This window comes from Triplophysa dalaica, chromosome 8 (assembly GCF_015846415.1).
Source record: "Triplophysa dalaica isolate WHDGS20190420 chromosome 8, ASM1584641v1, whole genome shotgun sequence".
Classification (NCBI taxonomy): domain Eukaryota; kingdom Metazoa; phylum Chordata; class Actinopteri; order Cypriniformes; family Nemacheilidae; genus Triplophysa; species Triplophysa dalaica.
The window spans coordinates 22,986,791-23,004,515 of record NC_079549.1 but is presented as its reverse complement, the minus strand read 5'-3'; the positions used below and the strand labels follow the sequence as shown (position 1 = coordinate 23,004,515).

General features: G+C 44.7%; 1 protein-coding gene across 2 annotated transcripts; it reads right to left on the bottom strand.

Annotated features, from left to right (window-relative positions):
• tank (TRAF family member-associated NFKB activator) lies at positions 1-17,008 on the bottom strand. Of its 2 annotated transcripts, none has more exons than XM_056754659.1 (8): positions 16,851-17,008; positions 14,836-15,002; positions 14,640-14,751; positions 14,427-14,539; positions 13,054-13,121; positions 12,390-12,508; positions 9,317-9,687; positions 1-986 (listed from the first exon to the last, which is right to left on the bottom strand). In XM_056754659.1, the coding sequence occupies exons 2-8, from the start codon at positions 14,932-14,934 to the stop codon at positions 822-824; spliced, it is 1,047 nt and encodes a 348-aa protein (XP_056610637.1). In that variant the 5' UTR covers positions 14,935-15,002; positions 16,851-17,008; the 3' UTR covers positions 1-821. The 2 variants fall into 2 exon arrangements, with proteins under 2 accessions (XP_056610637.1, XP_056610638.1); XM_056754660.1 differs by lacking the exon at positions 16,851-17,008 and adding an exon at positions 16,567-16,722.
• Positions 17,009-17,725: the final 717 nt, after the last annotated feature.

The following is a 17,725-nucleotide window of genomic DNA, read 5'->3' as shown; positions in this document are numbered from 1 at the left end:
TTAACAAATTAGTTATATTTTAATGGCGGATGCAATGGTGACATGTACAAACACGCTTTTAAAACATATGCTAATATATACACAATAAAATGTGAGGTGATGCAACAGACACTTACTTTCCACAAAAGAGATTTTGGATGTGACCTAAATGGACAAGAGGCGTTGTCCCAGGCTCTCTGTGATGGGGGTATGGTCTACTCAAAAAAAAAACGTCTGACCAGGTCCTGTGAATTCAAGTAAATTGACAAAAGGGGAGGTAACAACAGACGGCCAAGTACACTCAATAAACAAATAGGCAGAGAGTTATTCTTCTTTAAACACATGACATCAGTAAGAACATGACAATACTCTATAAGTTTATGTTTTGTTTTTAATTTAAGACATGAAGAGCAAATATAAGAGGTGAGTATTCCTTAGTTAGGGAAGTATTATTTAAACGCAGGCTGTGGTATAAAGGTAAAATGGTCAGACATCGAATACTCCGATAAAAGACTGCTGAAGTGAACTCACACAAAGAGTGCTTGCAAACCATGAGATGAGTACAAGAAGGGATTCTCTGCGATGCGCATGTCTTTTCCATTGCCACATCATATTAAATGACTTTAAAGGAAGCACGTGTTTATTGTAGTAAACTGACAGTCATCGGAAAGGCTGCATGTTTCAAGTCCTCCTAATTAAATAAAAGACTGTGTAAGGCCTTCGCTCTCCGTCGTGTCACTAAAGTACGTGAGAAAATATGTTCGGACGGATAGTGCGCTACTCGACAAACGCCAAGAATAAAGGCTCTTGCAGTCCTGCTGGCGGCCCCTCGCCCGCACGGGTCAATCGCCAGCTTTGTTCTTGAAGTGTGAATTGAGGTGGCTATACATGTGATTCGGGGGGACATCATCCATGCAAAAGGCACACTTCTCTCGGCTGTTCATCTGCTGAGCGTCTGTCCCCGACGCCTGGCCCGACGTGTCCTGGAGGTCTGGAGTCCAAAAAGGCTGAACGGAGACAAAGAACATTAGAAAAGGGAGGGCAGAATCTGTGACAATTATCCATTTGTTTAGCTGGCATGAGAGAATGTTGGGCAAATAAAAGCCAGGAGATATATGGTGGCAGTTGCAAATAGGTCCAAGGTTTAAAAGGGATAGTTCACCCAAAAAAAGAAAATCTGTCATAATTTACTCACCCTCAGGTTGTTTCAAACCTGTATACGTTTCTTTGTTTTATTGAACACGGCAATGGCAGATATTTGGTAGAATGTCAGTAACCAACACCCATTTACTGCTAGAGTATATATAATATAAAAAAATACCATGGGATTCAATGGGGGATGAGATATGTCTGGTTCCCTTTCTGTCGGTCTCTCGACGTTGTGTCGAGAACGACAGATGGGGTTCGCCCTTGAGAACCAATCAACTCTGACTACTATAGAAAAGGCCAATGAAATTTGGCGAATGCAATTTGCATGCCGGGCTCCGCCCCCGGAAATCCGGTATAAAAGGAGGCCGGCGTGCAGCATTCACTTACCTTTTGTTCTTCAGAGCCATCGCTCATGAGTACAACTCAGGATTCAATCCTTTACAACTACACGCTGGTGCTACGACGTGTTACAGCGGATCGTCCCTTCCTGCAGCGACCTTCCCCTGGGCGTCTCGGCGGTTCCGGAGGTGTTAGAGATTTTTTCTAAAAGTCCTTTTCAGGACTGACTGAGCATTCTCCAGCGCGGCATGTCCCGCTGTTCTCTTGGGTGCGGCACCCTCATCGAGGAGGGGGATGGACACGATCGCTGCATTAGGTGTCTGGGCGTCCAGCACACTGAAGCAGCGTTCGTTGACACATCTGCCTGCACTGCGGGCAGATTGTCATTCAGAAGTTGCGGTCACGGGTGGCTGTCTTCCTACGGGAACCAGCCACCATTTCGTCTGCTACCCGGGCTGTGACATCTGTGGCTACGGCCCCGATGACCACCCACGTTAGCAGCGTTAGTGATATGGGGAACTCTGTGAACGTAAACCCGCCAGCCAAGTGCTCACGGGCCGATCGCACCCCGATTCGCTCTTCTGAACGTTCCCCAACCGGCGGTGGCATACCGTCCGGATCCTCACGCACACACTCGGAAACGATGTGTGACGTAGATGAGATGTCGCTCGCAGCATCGGAGGGAGACTGGCATCCGACTCTGCCGAATCCAAACTCCACCCCCAGCGGTCGAGTTCAGGAGGAAGCAGAAGTGATGTCATTCGTGCTAACCCGGGGATACGTGGTTCCCGAGGTCGGTGCGCGGTGCAAACCGCGCCCACCCCGGGTGCCATGTTTTTCCCGGAGGTGCATGAGGAGCTGTGTAAAACTTGGAACGCTCCACTCACGGACCGTTCCAGTGAAACCAGCTCTGGCTCCCTTACTTCCCTCGATGGTGAGGCAGCCAAGGACTGCGTCGAGATCCCCCGGGTGGAACGTCCGCCCGCGGTGCACCTGTGCCGCGGACGGCTACCGCCTGGGGGGGGATCGACCACTCCTACCGTCCAAAGCACGTAAGACTTCGGCATCACTGGTGTCGAAAGCTTGCGATGTTGCGGGCCAGGCTGCCTCCTCTCTCTATGCCTTGGCCATCCTGCAGGTCCGCCAGGCCAGGGCGTTGAGAGGGCTCCACGAGGGTAAGGCCGACCCGGGTATAATGCAGAATCTCCGTGCCACCGCTGACAGCGCTCTACGGGCGACTAAGGCGGAGGCACGGGCCCTGGGTCGGACGATGTCCACGGTAGTGGTCCAGGAGAGACACCCCCGGCTATACCTTGTGCAGAAGAGTGACAGCAAGGAAGTCCGCTTTCTTGATGCACTCATCTCGCAGGGTGGGTTGTTGGTAACACCGTCGAGGACTGCGCTCAGCAGTTTTTTGACGGCGAAGCAGACAGTGGCAATTAACCACATTTTTTTCACGCCGCGACTCGGCCGCCTACAGGCCTCCGAGATCTCACGTGACGTCTGCTTCCCTGCAACCCAGGACCCTTTCGACATCGGCTCCGGTTCCTGTGCCCCCACAGGCGGCACCCCGGAAGCAGAGGTCGAGGGGGAAACCTCCACCCCGTCAGCAACCTCCTCGCGAGAAGGGACACTGACGGGAAGACCCCTGGGAGAACAACATCGGGCCCGAACCTTCACAGCCACGGCTCTGATCGGTCGGTACGGGACGACTCCTGCCTCGTCACCAAAGCCGGGCCCTTGTTAGGGCTTGGCGCTCACTTACTCACTGAGTTTTCTGTTCTCCCCGGGTTTACTTGCAGCCGATCGCACACTCCACTGGACTGTGCTCGGCGAACCGACCTCACACCCTGGCGAGGCGTGAGGTCGTACACATACGACAGCCGTCACCACTCTCAAACCGACAGTGCGTGCCGTTGTCCCGCCAGGCAGGTAAGTAGGCGGAGCAAACCTTCCCTCCGGGGACTCCCCACGACATGGTTAGCTCCGCCAGCCGACGAACCACCCCCCGTGGGAATGATGAAGCAGACCGTCCCCTTGGTCACCCTGTCACAGTCCCTGGGAGCTCGAGAGCTGCCCACACTGTCTCGCTGGCTAATGAGGGTGGTCCGTCTTGGTTACTCGATCCAGTTCGCCAGAGACTCACCCAAGTTTCGGGGCATCATCTCTCCCTCTGTCAGAGGCAGGGACGCATCCGTACTTCGGGTAGAGGTCACCACCCTTCTGGCAAAACAGGCATCGAGTTCGTCCCTCAAAACCAAGATGTTCAGTGGGTCACCACCCGCACTTCATCGTTCCCAAGAAAGACGGCGGGTTGCCCCCAAAGGCTGCGTACCCTGAACAGAGCACCTTCACAAGCTGCCATTCAGGGTGCTCACACAGAGGCGCGTCCTGACATCTATGAGGTGTCAGGATTGGTTCGTGGCAATCGACCTGAAGGACGCTTACTTTCATGTCTCGATCCTCCTCGACACCGGCCGTTCCCACGGTTCGCGTGCGAGAGGCGGGCATATCAGTACAGAGTCCTCCCTTTCGGTCTGTCCCTGACCGCCCTTTCTCCCTGAGAGGAGGATGGCGAGCGGGTACTAAACTATCTCAGCGACTGGCCTATCTTGGCACACTCGCGAGATCTGTTATGTACACAAAGGGACCTGGTGCTCCGGCACCTAGGTCGATTGGGACTCCAGGTCAACCAAGAGAGGGGCAAGCTCTCCCCAGTGCAGAGCATCCTCTTTCTCGGTATGGAACTCAACTCTGTCACCATGTCGGCACACCTGTCCGCAGTTGTGCCCAACCAGTGTTGAACTGTCTGAAATGAACATTTTAGGCAGACAGCGGTCCCCCTGAAACAATTCAGAGGCTCCTGGGACACATGGCGTCCTCGCGGGTTAATACCCCTCGAGTTGATGCACATGACACCGCTCCAACACTGGTTTCAGAGTCGAGTTCCGAGGAGAGCGTGGCACACCGGCAGCAGGCGCATGGTGATGCCGCCCTGCTGCCGACGCACCATAACCCCTAGTCTTTATGACTTTTTCGACGGACTCAGGTCCCTCTGAGCAGGTTATGAGGCAGGTCGTGGTGACGACTGAAGTCTCCCTGCAGGGGTGCGGTGTAGTGTGCAACGGGCACGCAGGTGGGGTGTTGGACGAACCCCCGCCTGCGCTGGCATATCAATTGCCAAGAGTTGTGGGCTATGCTACTTGCACTGAGCAGGCTACGGCCTCTCGTGCGAGACATGCACGTGCTGTTCCGAGGACAGCACTATAGCTGTAGCGAATACAGATCGTCAGGGTGGCGTTCGCACACAGCAGCTAAACACAACTTGCTCGACGCCTCCTCCGGTGGAGTCAACAGGTGACTCGTTCCCTGCAGGCCACACACCCCGGGCAAACTGAACTAGACAGCCGACGTGCTTTCTCGCCAGTTTATGCCTCGTGGATAGTGGCGACTCCACCCCCGTGCAGTCCAGCTCATTTGGAGGCTGTTCGGGTAGGCCCAGGTAAAACCTGTTCACCTCCCGTAACACCACCATTTGCCCGCTTGATAGTCCCTGCCCTCGGCACGGATATCCTTGCGCACAGCTGGCCGCGGGATGGGCGGAAGCACACCTTCCCCCCCCCCAGGAGCCTTCTTGTACAGACTCTGTGCAAGGTCAGGGAGCAGGAGCACCAAGTGTTATTGGTTACACCACACCGGTCTAACCGCACTTGGCCTCAGAGCCGATGCTCTGGACAGCGACTCCCCCTGAACCATTCCCCTGACAGAGGACCTGCTCTCTCAGGGGAAGGACACGTTCTGGCATCCCAGATCAGACCTCTGGAACACCCATGTCTGGTCTCTAGACGGGACGAGAAGATCCTAAGATGGCTACTCCCCCTATACGGCTGAGACCATCACCCAGGCTAGGGCCCCATCTACTAGGCGGTTACACGCCTCTAGACGGTGCCTCTTCTCGTCCTGGTGTCTTTCTCAACGAGAAAGACCCACTGAGGTGCTTGATCAGGATTGTGTTCCCCTTCTCACGAGACTGGAGACTAACATCTCCCTTCCACACTGAAAGTGTATGTAGTCGCTATTGCCACTCATCACGACTCAGTCGGTGGAAAGTTTCTAGGGCAACACGACCTGGTCACCAGGTTCCTAAGCAGCGAGAGGGCGGAATCCGCCTCATCTCCGCTCCATACCCTCTTGGGACCCTAAGTGGTCCTGGGGGGCCTCAGGGCCCCCCAAAGAGCCCCTCGGAGGTTCCGATCTTCCTCATAGAGTAAGACGGCCCTCCTGACGGCGCTCACTTCCTTCAAGAGGGTAGGGGACCACCGAGCATCCTCCGTGTCCCTGGATTGCCTTAAACTCGGCCCTGGAAACTCTCACGTTATCTTGAGACCCAGGCCCGGATGCGTGCCCAAGAAGTTCCCACTACTCCCTCCGGGGCCAAGTGGTGAACTTGCAGGCGCTCCCCATAGGGGAGGAAGACCCAACCCGACTAGTGTTGTGTCCAGTACGTACTGGACCGCACGCAGAGCTCTGAAGCTCTGACCAGCTCCGTGTCTGTTGGAGGACAGCAGAAGGGGAAGGCTGTCTCCAAACAGAGGCTGGCGCACTGGGTCGTGGACGGCGTTACGACGGCATTCCGATCTCAGAATCTCCCATGCCCATTGGCAGTGAGGGCTCACTCCACACGGAGTTTAGCCACCTCCTGGACACTGGTAGAAGCGCCTCTCTAGCAGACATCTGTAGAGCTGCGGGTTGGGCTATGCCCAAACACCTTCGCAAGGGTTAACAACCTTCGCGTAAACCCGGTGTCAGCCCACGTCCTGCGTGGCGACATGTAGGACTGGCATCCGGGGGGGCGTATGCCTGCGAAAGCACCTTTCCACCCTCTAACAGGTTGGGTCAGTGTGCTATTTACCTTTTCTTCTTACCCGAACACATCGCTAAGAAACTGGTACCTCACCAGCCTCCCTTCTTACCCAGACACTGGTTAAGAATAGGCATTCCATCCATCACCAAACAAGCACCCCCTGGGGGCTGGCTGGGCATAGCAGCCTTCCCCCTTAGGCCGGGATACCATGTGAGCTATCACAGATAGCTCTAACCGGACCTAGTGCTACCGGACGTCTGTAACACCCCCTCCGTGGGCTGTTCCGTCTGATGTATCCTCATGAGAATGGTTCCCACTCCTGGTAACCCATGAGCTTCCCCAGGTGGGCCTCCACCTCGCGGTTAACTACTCAGTCCGCACGTTCCATGCGTTCTCCTCCAAGGACGAGACCATACCTATATCCACCATATTCCTCCCCACGGGTAGGAGGTGGCCTCTGTAGCGCTTCCCTGATTAAGAGTCGCGCTTACCCGGTGTAAACTGATCTGGACGGCCTCTCGCCTATAGAGAGCTAAGGCCCCGTCCGTGAAAGTTACCGGTCAGGGCTGTACCCATCTTTCTCCAAGAAAGCTCTGGAACCCCCCGACCACCACACTGGAAGGTTACAGTCTCACGAAAGCTTCGAGATGACACGCCCAGGCTTGTTACCGTCGCTTCGCTAGAGATTGTGACGCGATACAGCGTTGTGGCGTTTTCCATAGGCAACCCCATCTGTCGTTCTCGACACAACGTCGAGAGACCGACAGAAAGGGAACGTCTTGGTTACGTATGTAACCTCAGTTCCCTGATGGAGGGAACGAGACGTTGTGTCCCTTATGCCACGAACACGTATCGTATTCTGCTGCAGTTTGAGAGGTCTCAGGCTCTTCAGAACAAAGGTAAGTGAATGCTGCACGCCGGCCTCCTTTTATACCGGATTTCCGGGGGCGGAGCCCGGCATGCAAATTGCATTCGCCAAATTTCATTGGCCTTTTCTATAGTAGTCAGAGTTGATTGGTTCTCAAGGGCGAACCCCATCTGTCGTTCTCGACACAACGTCTCGTTCCCTCCATCAGGGAACTGAGGTTACATACGTAACCAAGACGTTACAAACATTCGTCCAAATGTCTGCCTTTGTGTTCAGGCGCTGAGGTTTGGAATAACCTAGAGTGAGTAAATAATTATATAATTTGTCGCTGAACTATCCCTTTAAAAAAAAGGTGCAATTGAAAGACAAATGCTTAAAGGGATAGTGAACCCAAATATAGAAATATTGACTACATTTATTCCTCTGTAGACGCAAAAGAAGATATTTTGAGAAATGTCTCTGTGGTAAAGTCAATGGGGGCCAATGTTGTTTGGTAACCAACATTCTTCAAAATGTCTTATTTAGCGTTCTGCAGAAGATGGCATGATGTTGAATAAATGATTCGAGAATTTTCGTGTTTGGTTGAACGATTTCTTTCATTCAGTATTTCTAAACCCTTTACTAAATGGCTTCACATGTCTAGCAAGACTCAAAGAAACTTCATTATTACTGTAGGTAATGATCAAAGGCAATCGTAAGAACAAGATGCATATGACACTTCTGATTAATATTCATTCAATCATAATAAAATATGTCTGCTGACACCAGGCAAAGCCTTGTTTCCTAAACTTGTCCTTTGACATCGTATTTCTTAAACTGAATTAGGCCGCATGATAACCAAAACAGCTTGTCAGCTATCTTCCCATTTGTAGCACTGTGATATTCAAAAAGTCTTTGCGGATATACACTTAGTAACAGCCGTTCCATTTATAATGTCTGTTTGCCAACAATACAACTTCAGGTTCTTAAAAGACAGTGTAAGTATCTCCACGCTTAAAACTAGAAACAAGCAAAAGAACAGCACAGAAGCCAATGTAATAGTACGACAACACAGAAGTCTCTGTGATATGTGATTCACAGCTCTCTGTGGTCTTAGCACATCCTAATTGACATCTTAAATGGATTTACGCTGAATCCATTGCAGATGTGAAGCTTATATAATAGGTGCGAGTTTCTCACTTCTCCATATGTACAGGTAAAAACAATAGGGATCTTTTTATCAGATTTCATTTGCAATTTCTCAACTTGTGAATATTTATATTGCAATATAACATTGAGCCCGTGTCGATTTAACTGTAAGAAGACGACTGTTTGTGTGATCATTTTATATTCACGCATGTAGCTTGGTACCTTTATCTGTATTTACAATTAACGCTTTGTTAAAAAACAATAATTGTAAAGAATGCTGGACTGTTTCAATCCATCCATAGGTTTAACATAAACAAGAAGTGGCCACATTTGACCCATTATGGGTTAAAATAACTCAATATCTTTTGAAACAATGATTGAGTTCGTCCATATTTAACTCAAAGATGGTTAAAACAACCCAACATTAGAGCAAAACACTGCACAACACACACAAAATTAGTAAAATACACTATAGATATCCCGCAATGCATTATGGGGTCATCTTTTCTGTGAATGAGTCATACAATGCTGCCTAAAAACATGTAAAAATAATAAATTTGTTTTTTTTTAGGGCTTCTGCCTATGCAGTGTTCAATACAGAAAAGTACATAAAGAGGTGATAAACATCACTTAATGTTTGATGCCAACACAAAGCTCTGTTAGAAAACCTAGTTAGCTGACTACTCAACAGTTTAACAAAATTAAATAAAAATACCCCTTGCCCAAACGTCAAGGTGTCTTTCTCAGAGAAAACTATCCCAGAATGCACTGTGATAAGCTCACAGAGAAAAAAAGAATCCACAATGCCAGTTTTAGTTCTTACAACACTGGAAATTAATTTGACAAGTCGATAAATAAATAATTGAGCCATTTCCTCAATGTTTGTACTCACTTTTTATTATGTGACCATTCCTCGCCAAACGTAATTTAACTCGCATATGAACTCGCAAGTGTTCATTTTGGAACGTGCGTGTGAACTTCCCTCTTACCTGTTGGGGTCCTCGTACATTTTCCAGCGACACTGAAGATGCAGACGTGTGAGTGGGCGAAGAGTGGACGGGATATGACGCATAAGACTCCTCCCTCAAAGGGTGTATGTGGCTTTCCAGGCCTGGCCCGAGCACGGGCAGCTCTATCCGTTTATCTGGCGTACTGTTCAGAAAATCATACTCTGTGTTGTTCGGAGGGAACTTGACACTCAGTTCTCGTAGAGTATCAAAACTGACATCGTCTGGATCAGCACCGCGTGACGCGAGGGGCGCAGAGACGCTGCTAGCCTCCGGTCTCAGTGCTGGGGAGAAGGACACCTCGGCCTGTTCGCCAGTGACATCGGTGCACTGTATGGGCATGGAAAACTGCTCTGGAGACAGATGGGAAAAGAACATTTGAAAGCAGTTTGCATATTTGTGCAGGATCAGTGACGTCTGGTATTTTACAAGGGTCATGACAAATCCGCTTTCTCTAATCTTTGAAAAGGAAAACAGCTTGAGTACTATGAAAACAGAACTCCAAGCATCTCTGTGAAGAGACCATTTATTTTAATAAACGCTGTTATTACATAAACATAGATGAAAGAATTAACACACTGAAGGGATATTTTCATCATTTTCATCATTTACCCATTCACTCGCATGTTATTCCAAACCTGTATTCATATTTTTAGGTGAACTATCCTACGAACAAGTACCTTTAACAAGTAAAAAAGTATTTTGCTTTTGGGGTAACATGCACCATTGAATCATACACAATAAGCCTACAAAAATGCATTGAAAAAGTCAACATCACTTTTTTCAGAATGGATAGTTTTATGAACCTGCCACAATGTTGCGAACTGAAAGGTGTTGCTTCCCATTTCCATGACGAGGACTTTTACACAGAAGTCTAAAAGCAGTACGAAAAAGAGAAGAGTTTCGATGACACCTTTACACTCACTGACCTTTGACCCAACCTCTCTCACCACCACAAACCTGAAAATAACTTTCTTCTGATCAAAAGTTTGAAAAGGTGTGGTAGAAACTCACAATTACAAAAGTTTTGGAGCACTTCTAAAGAATCCAATCCAACACATCAAAACTACTCTTCAGCTTACACGTCTCTGACGTTACACTTGTGATTGGTGATCCTTTCCTTTATCCTTACAAACAATTCATAGATTGAAGACTGGATATCAACATGTAATTAACCTCGGGAGAGAATCCGTGTAATACATTCATATATCCGATGGAGACAATTCACATGATCAGAAACAGATAAGCAATCAGATTTTAAACTTCTCCCTTATACTCATATAGATTTAAGGACATTAGTATGCAAATGCATAGAAGCGGAGCAGTGATATGCACACCATGCAACGCTGACTATTAATGAGCAACTCTGTCAATTTTAGCACCAAACAATGCAGTGAGAACTGCTCTAACATAACAACTGCGCCAGCCAATTAAAATCACTGACACAAGTCGAAATGCTTCTCCGGGGCATCCTGATCAAAGCCGGCAAGTGGAGCCGGTATAACGTAACACTATGAAATCATAATGATCAGAGAATTGCTCAGACTCAATTACAGAGATACTTAATTGATATGCTACGCATTCTACGTCATTTTACAAAGGAAGCAAATTTGATATTGTTTTCAGGGGAATAATTGTATTCAATCCTTGCTGCTTGTACTTCCAGGGAAGAATCACTTGATAAAGAAACAGTTTGGCCAATATTGGACATTAATGTCATTATTTACTCACCCTCATATTGTTCTGACCCTGTAAACTTGATGCAACACAAAGTATATCGGATATACAATATATCAGAACTTTCAGAACTATTTTCTATTCAAAGAAAGCGAGCGTGAATTTTATTAAAGCTACGTAAGAGAAGTAATTTAACTCAAATGCTATTTAAGTCACACCTTTGTCTGAGAAACAAAACAAAATGGGCATGTCAGTCTGAACTAGTTCACACCAAACTTCTCTAACCCTCGTGTCTTTTAAGGCCTGAATAAGACTGTTGTGGAAACTAAAGAGAAATGTCTCATCTTCACATTGCTGGTTTGGGATGGGATTATTAGCACTCAGCATCTGTTCCTCACCATCAAGAAATATACAACATCAGGCTTCTATATTTTTGGATGAAAATGCGAAGGTGTTTGCCAGGGCGTTGTTATGTGGTTTAAAGTGTTCGAGCACGCTGCTATGAGCTTTCCGAGGTGTTTCGGGTGGTTGTTTGCTTGTTTTAGTCAAAAGAGATGAACCTCAATAATTACCTTGGGTCTTGCGTTTAAACTTTGCGTGCACACATCCTTAATGTGCGCAGTGAGCATATATTTACGCTAAATGTATTTGTTCAATGCTGATATCTGCATGGACAACTGAGAAAGCACATTTTAATGCCAAAGCGTTTATACATCAGACACCAGGTCGCTAGATATGTTTCACGTCCCGTATTGAAATGAAGTCATAAAGTTTTTGCCTGTCTCAAAAAACGTTAAACCAATTGTTACTGTTTTAGAATTTTAACCCTAAACACAAGCGTCGGACTAATCAAATTTAAATGCACAAGGCTGTGGTGTGGGGCAAAAACACGCTGTCCTTTCTGTGCAGTTTCCACATCCAAAAATACATCTCACTGGCGTATTGTTTCTCAAGTCTGTTCACAGAGGACACGTAATTGTGTAACAGTGTACCGCTCGAAAAACAACATTTATCAAAGTGATAATTGAACATGTTCATCTGCTCAGTCTATTTTAATGCTGCGCGGAGGTCAGAGGTCATTGGAGCAAAGAGCAAAGAGACACCATGGCTCCGCATCAAGCTTTTCTGCTTTTAATTGCACACAGGAACAAACACTGAAATGTATAATTACTCGCGTGCTGCCGTACACTACTAGTTATATAATTACTAATTTGTTGTGACATTTCCAAAGTAATTTTAAGTCCACAGCTATTATTTTACCTAATTTAATTAGAATACAAAAGAAAAGCGCTTGGGTGAGGTGGTACAACAGCTATAATTTAATAAAGGACATTAGTCCAAATTTGCAAATGAGCTTTATTAAAAAAAAAGATGTTACCATTTGTGGTTTCCCTTCCATTGTGTATTCTCTTTAGGTGATCTTTCTGCCGTCTCGATAAAGTTTGAATCCTCTGGAAAGTCCCCTGAATTTCCTGCAGAGCGCCCAGAATGTCCTCGCTGAGATAAAGAGAGAGACACATTACAGAACCTCATGCTTCCTTTTATAAAAAATAACCAGACGAATAAATAAACATCCGGTTACGTTTTTATCGAAAGGCACTTTCATATGATTTTTATTTAACTTATGTACATTGTATGTACACTGCATCCGTGCCTGAAGAACACACTGTCCTCACCCCAACTAACTCTTTGATTTGATTTTCGAGCTCATCTGGTACAACGGAAAAGATTTGACCTCTTCACAGTTATTGACGAGAGCTGATTTCAGATTGTGCACTTCCCCTTTTGCTAAGAAAAAACTAAGAATACTAAACAGATCTCTAATAACCGCAAGTATTTCATGAAGTGTTGCCTCCAAATTAGATTTATATGCCGTTGTTTATATGTCGACATATAACAAATCCAAAAACAGCGCTTTGCCAACTCTAACTTCACAGTGAGTTGTTAAAGCGCTGTGTAAACTTTGATCGGTGTGCCTGTGGGACCGCAGTGTAAAATTCGTCTTTAATAATTAATCGTGTAAAGTGATACGAATCTCGTACCTCTTTATCCCACAAGCAGCTGATATCGTATGGGGAAGCATTCCAGGACGGTCTGTGGGGTCGTTCATCTGTGCAAGAAAAAAAAGATATAATGATTGACAAAAGCAATTTTAAAAATCATTTTTTAAAGTGACTGCAGTATATCAGCACATGAATGGGTATGAATTTAACTTTTGTAGAATTCAAATATTTCATTAAGAGTTATTAAAAATTAACCAGCTCAGCAGAGAAAAGCAGAAAATATTATGTGGAGGAAAAAAAAACATTTTGGGGATTTTTTTTAGTCTCATTACTACGGTCTCATTACTGTACTCTGTTTAAATGTTCATTAATGTAACACTATTGTTTTAAATAATACAAGAACACATGCAAACGTAAATGCAAAGAAGCGTTTCAAATCTTACATGATCTGTAAGTTATACTTATCTAATATCTATTCATGCTTTGAAATGCATATTCTTATTACGTTAGATGTTCTTATAACAGGCTTTGAGAAAACAGAATTCCTTTATTTCCTTTAATTTTCTTTATTTATCCAGTAATATTCATGCGGATCCATTTAACACTACCAACATTATCATTATTATGAAAGGAGTTAATCATGCTTCAAAATCTCTCTCTTCCATACACCAGTTAAGGCCACTACAGCTTTCGAATGAAGCGCGGAGGCCATTATCTACTTGAGATTAAGCTCAGGAGAAAGTGAAAATGCCATTTCAACCTGCTATTTCTATATCTTAGAGTAACAGCCATCTAAAAAAAGTGACACCTCCTTTCAGAGGAGAGAACTCAATTCTCTCAGCCCGGGCCTTATGCTCTAGTGCCCCCTGTGGGTCAAAACATGTCCACGTTCAAAACAATTGAGCAGAATTATCACACTAGATTCAATTAGAGAAACATTCTCACTATGGACAGATAGCGATGAAAAATGATATAAAACTGTGAAGAGAGAGAACAACGTCTTTTTCGCACATTTCTCACAACTTAACCCTCGAATGAACTGCGGATAACTAGCAAAGCGCTGCAAACTCGGCTATTAGGAATGTCTTCCACATACAGGCGGCTAACAATGAAAAACACTATATACCGTGTGGGAGGTCTGGGGTCATGGTCAGAGAAGCCCTTTGGAACAATTACATCAGGACCAAATGTGCATTTAAACAACGAATGAACAAATAGCTCTCACGTCCGCTGAGAAAATGTGTAAAACTCTCATTTCGAAGATTCGCTTAATTCACATGCGTTATATTTACATGTATGCATTTGGCAGACGCAGTGCATTTTTAAAGTAGATGTCCCTGAAAACCGAGCCTACAACCTTTGGGCAACCTATTGGGCTACAGGAACGCTTTTATTGAAATGAGGAGACGCACCAGGAAGTGATTGGTCCTGTGGGAAGTCGATTGGTTGTCAGGGGGATGTTCGCTAGGTGACGAACTCTCTGCTTCCTGTTTTCTGTACGCGGTCTCACTGACTTTCAACTCCCCTAAAACAGTTTGACCAGGAAGAGACACATTAGCACAGGCACACTAATCAACCAAACTTCGCCTTATACCTAACAAAGAAAACAATTGCTTTGTTTATACCTGAGGCATGTTTTTTAGGTAAACACAGTTGAGCTTTGAGGTGCGAAATGATCTTTTCTTGTTCTTCTATCTTTCTCTCCAACTGCAAAGTGTGCCGCTGATAGTGCTCCGTCTGCAAAAGCGACACATTTCTGTTAATGACGTTCCCCTTTCATACACACCAACTTCAATGGAACTGATTGTTTCCCAACAGAACCTTGTGCTGAAGTTCCTTTTTGGCAAGATCTTTCTCGATAGATGCGTTTCGGTACGCATCGAAGGCTTTGTTGAGCTGGTCACTGATGTTCCTGTCCATCCCGGGGCCTTCAGTAACATTCCGAACGGGCCGGTCCCGGGCTCCAGTCCCAGGCAGGCACAAATACTCTGAGGATCGAGATTAAAACTGGAACAGTCAGAGATACACACACCAGAAACCCAGTACACGGCTACTACAAAACAAATTCCAGTCTAACACCGCACATTTAGCCTTCATAACAGAATCTGACAATATAAAATTATTATTATCTCCACAATAGTGCAACTTCTATCACTATGTGACCCTGGACGACAAAACCAGTCAATTTTTCGAAATTGAGATTTTTACCTCATATGAAAGCTGAAGAAATAAGCTTTCTATTGATATAAGGTTTGTTAGGATAGGACACTATCTAGCGGAACAACAACTGTTCACAAAGCTGGAATCTGAGGTTATATATTCGCAAAATATTGAGAAAATCGACTTTTGAAGTTGATAATCAGGGACACTGTAGGCCATCCACTCACAAATATAAAGTATTTTATACATTTACGGTAGGAAATTTATAAAACATCTTCATGGAACTTGATCTTTACTTAATGTCCTGTCAAAAATCTGTCAATTTTCCCCATAAGCTGTATTTTTGGCAATTACTAAAAATGTTCCCGTGCTACTTAAGACTGGTTTTGTTGTCCAGGGTCACATATGATGTTTTTGTGTAGGGACAGTTAAACGTTTGATATTTTCTTGGACTGCAAAACAGTTTAACTAAACAGTTAAAACTCTAACTAAACTGTGTAAAACTATTAGATATTATACTTTTTTGCGTATTAACTGTGCCAGTTACAAACAGGGAACTATTTGCAGTTAATAAAATTGTATTAAGAAATTTTAGAAAAAAATACTCCCTTAAAAAGTCGGTTGGATTGATTACCATTTGTGCTTAGTTTAAATATAAATAGATAAAGTATAGTTGTTAATGTGAATGAAATAACATATAGTGCTTATCCCGTAAGGACTAAAATATATTTTAAACACACATTATATCACTAATGAAAGATTTGATGTTATCCCAAAGAAACACATTTGTCCAGACTATAAAACTGACAATCGGTCGGTTACGAAACTTTCTCTGGGTTGGTTTATCCGTGACATTACATTTATGTACAGTCACATAGTTTTGCTTAAAACATTTCTACTAATATTCCCCAATAATTGAAGATATAGTTCATTAAACAGAAGTCAAGACCCAATATTTCGTCACACTAAGTAAAGCTCTCACAATGGGAGTCTTTATATCAAATATAAAAAGACATCAATTCTTGAAAAAGCAAGTTAAAGTTAACACTGTTTTAAACCACAGAAAATACAATTCATAAATTGACAAAATGTATATGGAACACACTAATCAAACCTGTCCAACCTGACGTTTATGAAAATTTCCCTTGCCCTACATACACAGGTCAACCATTCTGTTAAAATCTACCCTCATTAGGTTACATAAGTAACTAAATGTCTTACTATGTTAAACCATGTTTCCTTTACCCCCAAAAACCATAACAAAAACAAAATGTTATTCAAGTTCAAAACACAGAGTTCACAAACATAAGCAGCTGTTTCAAAACAGTTCACCAAACAACACACATTTGTGTAACTTTTCTCTAAAAACCATATAGTTACCGAGAAACAGACCTTGTGACAACTTCCCTGTGCCCTAAACCAAAATAACGAGCGTCAAAACTCAGTTTGACAGAAAGAGAAACTCAACAGAAAACATAAACAGCACAAAGTTTACGTACTAAAAATACGTATAAAAGAAGCGCAAAATCCCCAAGGCCACCACTAAAGTAACACGATTAAACGTCCAAAAGCAGAAAGTCGGAACAAGCAAAAGCAAAAGCGGCTCGTAAAACATTTGAAGACAGCGAAGTGAATGAAGTAAGTGCACTTGATAGCGCGCATCGCCGCGGACTCACCTTCACTCCAAAACGGACCAAACACACAAACTTCCTCGCAGTTTGGACATGGCGAAGTTTATGTCTGCGTTTAAGGGGAGGAAATGAAGTATTTCGTACAAATGTGCATTCTGCATGTTTTACAATGAGCTGGGAACTTCCCTCGGGGAATCCCCACAACACGCCATCAACTTCCGTTTCAGACGGCTCGACCAATCACCGTCCTCTGCGGCGATGCCGGTTCATCCTCTTTATGTGCGTCTGCTTAACCCTATTTCGGCGACAAATTCGTACATGACAAACCCCAAACCTCCTGTTGGGGACGTCTGTTTAAGCAAAGACGATTTCAAAATATATTAAATGTTTTATATTTTCATTGCCAAAATAAAGAAATATATCAATTTAGATTTGACTATAGCTTTGATCACAATTTGAGTCTATGGAATGTCCCCGTTTATAAACATAAGTAGTGAGAATGTGTGTGACTGAAAGAGAGATTTGATATACTTCCTTTAGTCTACATGTAGACTCGTTTTCTGATATTTAAATTAGAACTTTTGTAAATACCCTATTTATTTTGCACTAAAATACTATTTGCACTTAATACTTGTATGCAGATGCATGTGCGATACAAAATGTGCCATTTTTGCCATGCAATAAAGCACATTTAAACTGACAAAGTGTGTCCTGGTTTAGCTTGCAGAGGGCCAGATGTCCTCTCTCACGTTTAAACATGATGACATTAACTTTCACCGGTGCTTACAAGATAAAGTCTCCAAAATCTGCAAAATTGTGCTTTTCTCTTTATTCAATGCAATGCACGTTTCTGTGAGGGTTAGGCTCGGGGGTAAACATATGATTAGACTTATGAAATCTGCAATTCAAGTCTAAATCAT